This window comes from Mus caroli, unplaced genomic scaffold (genome assembly GCF_978045245.1).
Source record: "Mus caroli unplaced genomic scaffold, Mus_caroli_1 scaffold_7, whole genome shotgun sequence".
NCBI classification, from domain to species: domain Eukaryota; kingdom Metazoa; phylum Chordata; class Mammalia; order Rodentia; family Muridae; genus Mus; species Mus caroli.
Window position 1 is genome coordinate 66,177,109 of NW_028227262.1, and position 9,566 is coordinate 66,186,674.

At 48.5% G+C, this 9,566-nt stretch overlaps 1 protein-coding gene across 1 annotated transcript; it reads right to left on the reverse strand.

Annotated features, from left to right (window-relative positions):
* Positions 1-2,524: 2,524 nt before the first annotated feature.
* On the reverse strand, positions 2,525-9,566 carry CUNH2orf81 (chromosome unknown C2orf81 homolog). Its single transcript, XM_021165288.2, has 4 exons — positions 9,369-9,566; positions 4,368-4,589; positions 4,064-4,285; positions 2,525-3,944 (listed from the first exon to the last, which is right to left on the reverse strand). The coding sequence occupies exons 1-4, from the start codon at positions 9,384-9,386 to the stop codon at positions 2,610-2,612; spliced, it is 1,797 nt and encodes a 598-aa protein (XP_021020947.1). The 5' UTR covers positions 9,387-9,566; the 3' UTR covers positions 2,525-2,609.

The following is a 9,566-nucleotide window of genomic DNA, read 5'->3' on the forward strand; positions in this document are numbered from 1 at the left end:
GAATGGACACCTCCTCTATAGCGATCCTTTCACCCCCATTTCACCTTCTAAATATTTCTAATTATTCTGAACATACAATGCATTCCCACCATTCAAAAATCAAACTGGAGCCTGTGGAATGGGTCAGCAGCTAAAGGGACTTACCATACAAGCCTGACAACTTGAGTGTAATTCCTGGAATCCACGTAAAGATAGGAGAGAACTGACCAAACACACAGACACACCAGACACACACCACATATCACACATACACACACATACACACACCACCACCACATACACATGCATACTGTACACACAAACTACCAAATGTAATATAATAATAAAATTAATACTTAAATATTTACTGGGCCAAACATGATGGTACATGCCTTTAATTCCAGTACTCTAAATGCAGGGGAAGGTGGTTCTCTGAAAGCTGAAGGCCAGCCTGTAGTATGGATTAAGTTCCAGGCCAATCAGGATTACATAGCCAGGATTGGGCTGTGGAGATAGCTCAGTGGATAAGAGCACTGACTACTCTTCCAAAGGTCATGAGTTCAAATCTCAGCAACCTCACTACCACCTCTAATGAGATCTGACAACCTCTTCTGGTTCGTCTGAAGTCAGCTACAGTATACTTATATATAATAATAAATCTTTAAAAACAAACTTACATAGCCAGGATTAGCTAGAGTTGGTTGGAGATGGTTGTGAGCTGAGCCATGTGGGCGCTGGGAATTGAACTCATAGTAAAACCCTGTCTCAACTTAAAAAAAGAAAAGGAGGGGGAAAGAGGAGGAGGAGGAAGAAGAAGGAAGAAGAAGGAGGAAGAAGAAGAAGAAGAAGAAGAAGAAGAAGAAGAAGAAGAAGAAGAAGAAGAAGAAGAAGAAGAAGAAGTTGTTGTTGTTTCAGCATGGTGGCACACATCTTTAATCCCAGAACTCAGGAGGCAGAGGCAGATCTTGGGGTTTGAGGCCAGCCTGATCTACAGAGCTAGTTCCAGGACAGCCAGGGATATACAGAGAAAGCTGACAGAAAGTACCACATCTCAAGCCCCCTGGAAAAGTATGTACTGAGAAGCCTCCCTTTAGCTCCCTGCTTGCTACAGATAATTGGTTTCTTGGTCATCTGGTAGATGTTTTAAATACAGGCTCTTATGAACACAGAGTTCTACTCCTTTCATCTCTTATGCAATAGGTAGTACAGTATAGAGACTTACATTCTGCCTTTTTTCCTTTATAGAATCTGTAAGATTTATATTTTATGAGTGTTTTGCCTACATGTAGGGTATGTCTGCGCACCAGGCACATGGGAAAGACAGAAAAGGGCTTAGGTCCCCTGGAGCTAGAGCTGGTTGGAGATGGTTGTGAGCAGAACCATGTGGGTGCTGGGAATTGAACTCAGGTCTTTTGGAAGAGCTGCCAGTAACTACTCTTAACTAACACTGAGCCATCAAATTCAAATGAAGTGGGTAAATCTTTTCCGGTTATACAAGCTGTATTTGAAATCCCAGCACTTGGGAGGTTTAGGTATGAGGAGTTCAAGGCCATCCATGGCCTGACAGCCATCCTGCACTAACAAGAGAACATCTCTTGAAAAACAGAGAGAGATCCTCATGTGTAGGTGTACATATTTATCAACTGGATTCCTCTAGTTACTTTGTTTCCAGTTGTATGCATGTGTGCTCATGTTTGTGGAAGCACACATGCGTGTATGTGCATTTGGAAGCCAGAAGTTGACCTGGAAACTCTTCCTCAATCACTCTCCTCCTCTTCCTCCTCCTTTATTATTATTATTATTATTATTATTATTATTATTATTATTTTGAGAAAGGGTCTCTCACTGAACCTGGAATTCAATTCTGGTTAGACTGGCTAGCCAGCAAACCCTAGGGCTTGTCCCATCTCAACTTCCCCAGAATGGAGAGTATGGGCTGGGGGCTTATTTGCAGGTCCTCAATGCTTTGCTTTACATAGCAAGTGCTCTACTGGCTGAGCCAGCCTCCTGGCCCACTTTCTAGTCTTTTGCTGTTCCGTGTTGTGCAACCATGGGGGTACATAGGACATTTCACATGTGAGCATATTTGTGTATATATTAATTGCTTAAGATGTATTGGCTGTGTGTATGTGTCTGGTTGATACAATGTTTTTCTGTCATATGCAAAATTCTAGGTTCATTTCCCTGAACACAGGAGTAAAAATCAAACGGAAAAAAAATAGGTGTTTCAATCCAAGATGAACTAATAAGCTCCAGGAGCTAGGAAAGGAGAGCGAATTCATGTGAGGACTCACTCTATGCTTATAATCACAGTTATGCACTTCCTCCCTTACTGAAAGGACAAAGTTCTGCCTGGGAGCCGTAAGGGAAGGCCTTATGGTCCTTCTATCTTCCCTTTTAACGAGTGTTTTGAGGACGGGGGTGGGGGTGGGGTGGGGGTGGAGGTGAGACAGAGAATGCTAGGGAACAACCTTATCCCTAAGCCTTGTCTCCTAAGCCATGACACCTGCGCCCCCTGGAGTCCCGTTAAGGAAATAAACAGCTTTGGAAGAAATGGCACCATCTTTGCTAGTTAGTTCCTGCGGCAATTCGTTTATTTTTGAGCAAGGTCCAATTCCCAGTGTGGAGGCTCAGGACCCAGAGTGGGGCACAGGCTTGGTGGGGAGCAGCCAGGCTTTGGGGGTCTCGTTCCTTAGCTGTTTCATAATCACCTGAGGCTTGGACACACCTGTCTGGATGGGTTGCTGCTCAGGCGCTTGGGGGGTGCCTTCTTCAGCCTCCTTCCGGATGACAGCCGGATTGAGCAGCTCCTGAGTTCCCCGGTTCCACATACTCACACCAGGAACCAGCTTCATGGTTTCTGAAATAACCATGGGCTTCCACAGCACTTGGGACGTAGCCTCGAGGACCTGGGGCGCCGCTAGGGGCCATCCAGAGTCCTCCTCCAAGGGTGTCACCTCCACAGGTTCCTGACCCTGTGGAGGCACGCGAGTCCGACCCGCCCACAGTTCTCCCAGCTGCTCTGCCTCCCGCTCCCAGCCACTTGGCCACTTAGCTAGGGGCCATAGTTTGGGGGTAGGGGTGCTGGCGACGTCGGGAGGGATTGGGTTTCTAGCGAGAAAGCGGAACCCGGGGCTGAGGAATGGCACGTTTGACCCGAAGGACGGTGAGGTTTGGGCCAAGTTTAAACTAGGATCAGGGCCCAAAGCACGGAATGTAGCACAACGCTGGAGAGGGAACCTTGGGCTAGAGACATGGGGTTTGGAGGGCGCACGCGAGCTAAGGGCCTGGGACTCGCATGCTGAGGTTGCGATTCCAGCTTGGCTCCTCCGCGGGCGCCCGCGATATATTTCCAAAGGGCGCACTTCGAGGTCTGGGATCAGGACCTCGGCCACGGGGCGCACCCAGTGGCGGGGCAGCCGCGAGGAATCCACGCGCAACGTGGCGGTCTTGTGCTTTGGCCGCTCTCCCTGGGAGACGGAGGGCTGGGAAGCGGAGGGCTCTGCCGGGGTGAGTGCATCGAGGTGGGACACCGACCCTATCGGGCTGCTGAGGAGCTGCTCCTTGCTCTTCAAGCTCAGCGGGTCCCCTGCCGCGTCTGGCTGGGGCACGCTGAGATAAAGATCCTCGAGGGACAGGTGTGAGCCGAGGGATGATTCCTTCTCAGAGGCCTGCAGACGGACTACTTGGGGCTGCTTCAGAGAAGACTGGGGGCTGTAGACGCGCTCGCCTTCAGCCTTAGATCGTAAAGACTCCTTCGAGGACACAGCCAACATATGGCTTCCCTCTTGGTCGTGGGGTACTTCCAAGGCATCCCCGGGCTCAGCTTCCTCAAACGCCTCCAAGGTGGCCGTGGGTCTCGGGGTGACTTTGGGCTCGGCAGAAGGATCTGAAGATTGTGTCGGCTTCTGGGACTCTTTGTCCCACGATGAACCTAAAAGGAACTGGTCCGGGTTCCCAGGTTCCTGGGGAAACACACAAGGGTAATGAGTTGTTGGAAATGGAGGGAAAGGTCCTCACTTCGTGGTCCTGAGCGGCTCCAGAGGAGGCTTCTGTCGGGAAGAGGCTCAGGGCTTGGGCTTACTTCGTTGTGGAATTGCTCCTCTACACCAACGGGCGCCGGTGTGTGCAGTACAGGCACGGAGCCCTGGGCCCAGGAATCGGTGGTGCATGCCAGGGGCTCCTCATCCTCTCCCCACGTGGGGTCCTCAGCCACTGCAGATTCTCCCTCATCTCGGGCCAGGAAGCGCCACTCAGTGATCTGCAGCATGGCCTCTCGGGCCTGGCTAATGGTGAATGGAACGCACTGTGGAAGCGAGGGAGGGTCTCAGCCTTTCCAGGAGAGGCAGGGTAGAAGATAGGTCTGGAAGACCAAGATCTAGGCCCACCTGCTGGGTCAGATAGACTTTGAAGGCACACTCCATAACTCGAGTCACAAGGTCAGCCAAGATGTCACCCACTACGTCCTCGCCCTCCTCCAGGGACATAAACGCAATCCATTCTGCCTCATTGAGTCTCCCAGGCACGATGTCCACCTGCGGCACTGGCTGGGTGGGTGGCCGGGCTTTTTCTGCCTTGGATCGGGTCACCCCACGATCTCGAGCCTGCCTCTGTGGGAACGAAATGGGCACTCAGGACAGGAAATCAAGGGGGTGGGACTGGTGGGCTAAGGGCTAGAAAGACTCTCCAGGTGTTTTCTAAGAAAGAAAAGGGACCAGGACAAGGAACCTTCAAGTCTGTGATGCGCCAGACGGACACTCTGTAGGTATATCACTCAATTTAATACTTGTAACAGCCCTCTAAGTCCTCTTTAATGACAAGGAAACTGACACCTGACAGAAGGTAGCCCTCACTAATCATGTTCATCTCAGCTCTGCTCTTTTGCCTTACTGCAATGTCCAAGTTTCTTGAGAGTTCCAAGAATTCACCGGGATTTAGTCTCCTCTGCTTTTGTTTCATGTTGCTTTGAACAATCTTGTTATGTAGCTCTGGTTGACCCAGAACTTGCTATGTAGAGTACCTCAAACTTGCAGCAAATCTGACTCTCAGATTCTAGGATTACAGGAATGGAACAGCACACAAAATCCTCTCCGTTTTTGTTATTTGTTGCCTTTTGTGGGTGTGCATATTGTAATCCTGGAGAGTGAACTGAGGACACTGCCTACTCACTAAGCTAAATCCCTTCACCTCGTTTTTACTCCCTCCAGACAGGGTTTCTATTTGTAGCCTTGGCTGTCTTGAAACTCGCTGTGTAGACCAGGCTGGCCTCAAACTTGAGCTCCACCTGCCTCCACTTCCCCAAAGATGAGATTAAAGGCCTGTATCATAATCACTCACCCTTTGTACTTTTGTTTATTTGAGACAGAGTCTTTCTGTGTAGTCTTGGCTGTCTTGGAACTCACTCTATAGACCAAGCTGGCCTTGAACTCAGAGATCTGCCTGCTTCTGCCTCCCAAGTGCTGGGATTAAAAGCCTGGGCTACTACACCTGGCTCTCCTTTTACTTTTTATTTTGAGATCTCACAAAGTTGCCAAGGCTGGTCTTGAACCCACTCTGTAGTCCAAGCTGATCTTGAATTTTTTTTTTTGTTTTGTTTTTGTTTTTTTTCAAGACAGGGTTTCTCTGTGTAGCCCTGGCTGTCTTGGAACTCACTCTGTAGACCAGGCTGGCCTTGAACTCAGAAATCTGCCTGCCTCTGCCTCTGCCTCCCAAGTTCTGGGATTAAAGGCATGTGCCACCACCACCCGGCTGATCTTGAAAGTTAACTTCTGATTCTCTCTCTCTCTCTCTCTCTCCTCTCTCTCTCTCTCTCTCTCTCTCTCTCTCTCTCTCTCTCTCTCTCTCTCTCTCTCTCTCTCTCTCCTCTCTCTCTCTCTCAGATTTATTTACTTATTATGTATACCGTGTTCTGCCTGCATGTATGCACACAGGCCAGAAGAGGGCACCAGATCTCATGTAGATGTTTATGAACCACAATGTGGTTGCTGAGAATTGAACTCAGGAGCTCTGGAAGAGCAGCCAGTGCTGTTAACCTCTGAGCCATCTCTCCAACCCCCCCAACCCCCTCTTTTTTTTTTTTTTAACTGAAAATGTATACAATATATTCTGATCACGGTTTCCCTTCCCCCATCTCTCAGATCCTCTCCACCGCCCCTCTCACCCAACTCCAGGCCTTCTTCCTCTCTTCCTCTTTAGAAAACAAACAGGCAAATTAAAAAGGCAAGCAAAACCACTATTTAACAAACAAAAGAGCAGTGAAAAAGCACAAGAAACACACACAAAACAAACAAAAAAAAACCATTAAAATGCAAAATCAGAAACCATATATGCAAGTAAAAGATGAGAAAGGTTTTTTTTTTTTTAAATGCCCAAACGAAACCATATTAAGTCAAAAAAGAAAAAAATCCACAAAAGCACCACTGAGTTCATGTTGTATTGGCCATCTACTCCTGGCGCATGGAGACTATCCTTAAGTGTGGTTTTTCCAGTAGAGTCCACTGGGGAAACTGATTTTTCCTTTGCCAAGTGGTTATCAATTGGAAATAGCTTCTTGGTTAGGGATAGGAGCTAGTGTCCTCTTCCCCCTCACAGCACTGAGATTCAATCTCCCTTGGCCCTGTTGCACACCCAGGCCTGCTGAGCTGGAAAAATGGTTGTCTTTATGTTATCCATCCTCTCTGACTTTCACTTCAACCTCCCGAGTAGAGTAGAGCAGGCTTGCACTACTAGACCGTCTTTAACCACTGTTTCTATTCACATCTCACGGAGTTTGCCTAAGATCACACCTGGGAAGTAGTCCAGTCAGAATTCACATCTGAATTTGTCTAACTCCAAAACCTGACTCTTGCTTCCCCAAACAAAGACATTTGCTAAAATATATAAATGGAAAACATGTTAAGATATTTTTTAAACTCATTTAAAAAGACAGAGAAGGGGCTGGAGAGATGGCTCAATGGTTAAGAGCACTAACTGCTCTTCCAAAGGTCCTGAGTTCAATTCCCAGCAACCATATGGTGGCTCACAACCATCTGTAATGGGATCCGATGGCCTTTTCTGGTGTGTCTGAGAACAGTGACAGTGTACTCACATACATGAAATGAATAAAGAGAATGAGGGTTGGTGAGGTGACTCACTGGGTAAAGGTACTCACAGCCCAGCCTAATGACAAAAGTTTGAATCTCAGCACCACAAGGTAGAAGGAGAGAGCCATCTCCTTCCAGTCACCCTCCAGCCTCCACTGGTGCACTAGGGCACACGCCCCCCCCCCTTCACCCCACCCCACCCCACCCCAAATAAATATAACAAATCATTAAAGATTGCTGTGACGGCTTGAATAAGAACAGCCCCATAAATTCCTATTTGAACTTGGAGGCGTGGCCTTGTTGGGAGTGAGTGAGTAGGGGCCAGAGATGAGGTTTCAAAAGCCCGTCATTTGCAGTCAGCTCTCTTTGCCTCGTAGGCTCTCAGCTACTCCTCCAGCACCGTGCCTGTCTGCTCTCAGCTACTCCTCCAGCACCATGCCTGTCTGCTCTCAGCTACTCCTCCAGCACCGTGCCTGTCTGCTCTCAGCTACTCCTCCAGCACCGTGCCTGTCTGCTCTCAGCTACTCCTCCAGCACCGTGCCTGTCTGCTCTCAGCTACTCCTCCAGCACCGTGCCTGTCTGCTCTCAGCTACTCCTCCAGCACCGTGCCTGTCTGCTCTCAGCTACTCCTCCAGCACCGTGCCTGTCTGCTCTCAGCTACTCCTCCAGCACCGTGCCTGTCTGCTCTCAGCTACTCCTCCAGCACCGTGCCTGTCTGCTCTCAGCTACTCCTCCAGCACCGTGCCTGTCTGCTCTCAGCTACTCCTCCAGCACCATGCCTGTCTGCTCTCAGCTACTCCTCCAGCACCATGCCTGTCTGTGCTCCCCTTTGTGATGCTCATGGGCGCTTAACCGTTTGGAACTGTGAACCCCAAATTAAACACTTCCTTTTATAAGTTGCTTTGCTCATGGTGTTTTGTGACAGCAAGAGATAAGTAACTAAGAAAAACCCAAAAGTAACCTAGGGACATAATACTTCACAAAAGAGATGTAGATAAGTAATTAAAAAAAAAAATTGTAAAGACGGCCAGAACTAGGTGTGGTGGCTCACAGCAATAAACCCAGCACTCAGGAGCCTGAAGCAGCTGTCACGTGTTCAAGGCCAGACTGGGCCATGAAGTGAGACCATGAAGGAAGACGGTTCCTTCCAAAATCTACCTCCAAATATAAGTTTTTATCTATCTACCTAATTGTTTCCTATTTTATATTCCCCAATATTCATTCTCTCAGGCAATCCGGTGTCTTCTGTTCTCTACATTCTCAGTTCCTGGCCTTGAATTCCCAGAAACCAAGCGGCTGCCTAGTTCATCTAAAGCTTTGCTTCCTTAACCCCAAACCCAAAGCCAAACCAAAGAACTGATCCCTTAGGCCTCCCCCCACAGCTAGGACAGAGATGTGGTGTGCACTTAACACAAGAGAACAGAGATATTTTTTACTCTTTCATTTTCTCGAGGTCCTACCAATCTGTTTTATTTTTTTTAAATGCCTTGACTTTGGGAGTAAGAGAGTTGACTCCGCAGTTAAAGAGCATTGACCACTCTTCCATGGGACCTGGGTTTGATTCCTAGCACCCATACGATGGCTCCAAACTGTAACTCCAGTTCCAGGAGATCTGATCCCCTCTCCTGGCCTCTGCAGGCATCAGACATGAACACAGTACACAAACACACATGCAGACAAAACACCCATATACATAAAAAATTTTTTTTGACTTAAGGTAATTGGTTTTTGACCAGTGAGATGGGAGAGTGTTGGTATGGGAAGAAGCTATGAGTTCAAGGGCAACCCGGTCTATATTGTGAGTTCTAGACCAGCCAGGGCTACACATTGAGACTTTGTCTCAAAATAAAAGGCAAGCCATGATTGTTCGTGTGATGCCTTTAATCACAGCACTCTGGAGGCAGAGTTGAGTTGGAGGCCAATCTGGTCTATATAATCAGACTGTCTCGATTTAAAAAAAAAAAAAAGTAATAATGATAATAAAGTAAGTTTTAAGGTCACCCTCAGAGTTGTTTGATCCATTTCCTAGTCCTGAAACTGTCAAGATAGTGATTCATCCATCAGACCCTCTTCCTAGTGCCTCTGGTTTACCCACCAACACGGGTTCCTGGTCAGAAAGGAATTACTATTTGCACTAGTGGTTCAGCTGTTTCCGAATTCGCTTGCTCTTGGCCTAGTCCAGCCTTTGACCCTTTCCCTCAGGGACCAAGGTACAGGCATGCCCATCTCGAACCTAGAGCTAGTCCACTGCCTCGATACCGGCCAACCCCAGTTCTTGCGCACTCCCCAAGTCTAGCTGAAACTCACCGAGCCTTCGTGACTCATTTTCGTGACAGTCACTCCAAGGCGGTGTTTCAGCTGCCTTCAGGACCCTCCATCCTTGTAGCTGCAGTGGCCGCGACCCAACGGTCTCCTCGGCAACCAGGCCCCGCTGAGGGTCCCTGGCGTGGTCCACGGTTGCTTGGCAACCGCGTAGTTGCGCGCCGCAAGTTCCAGCCACAGGCC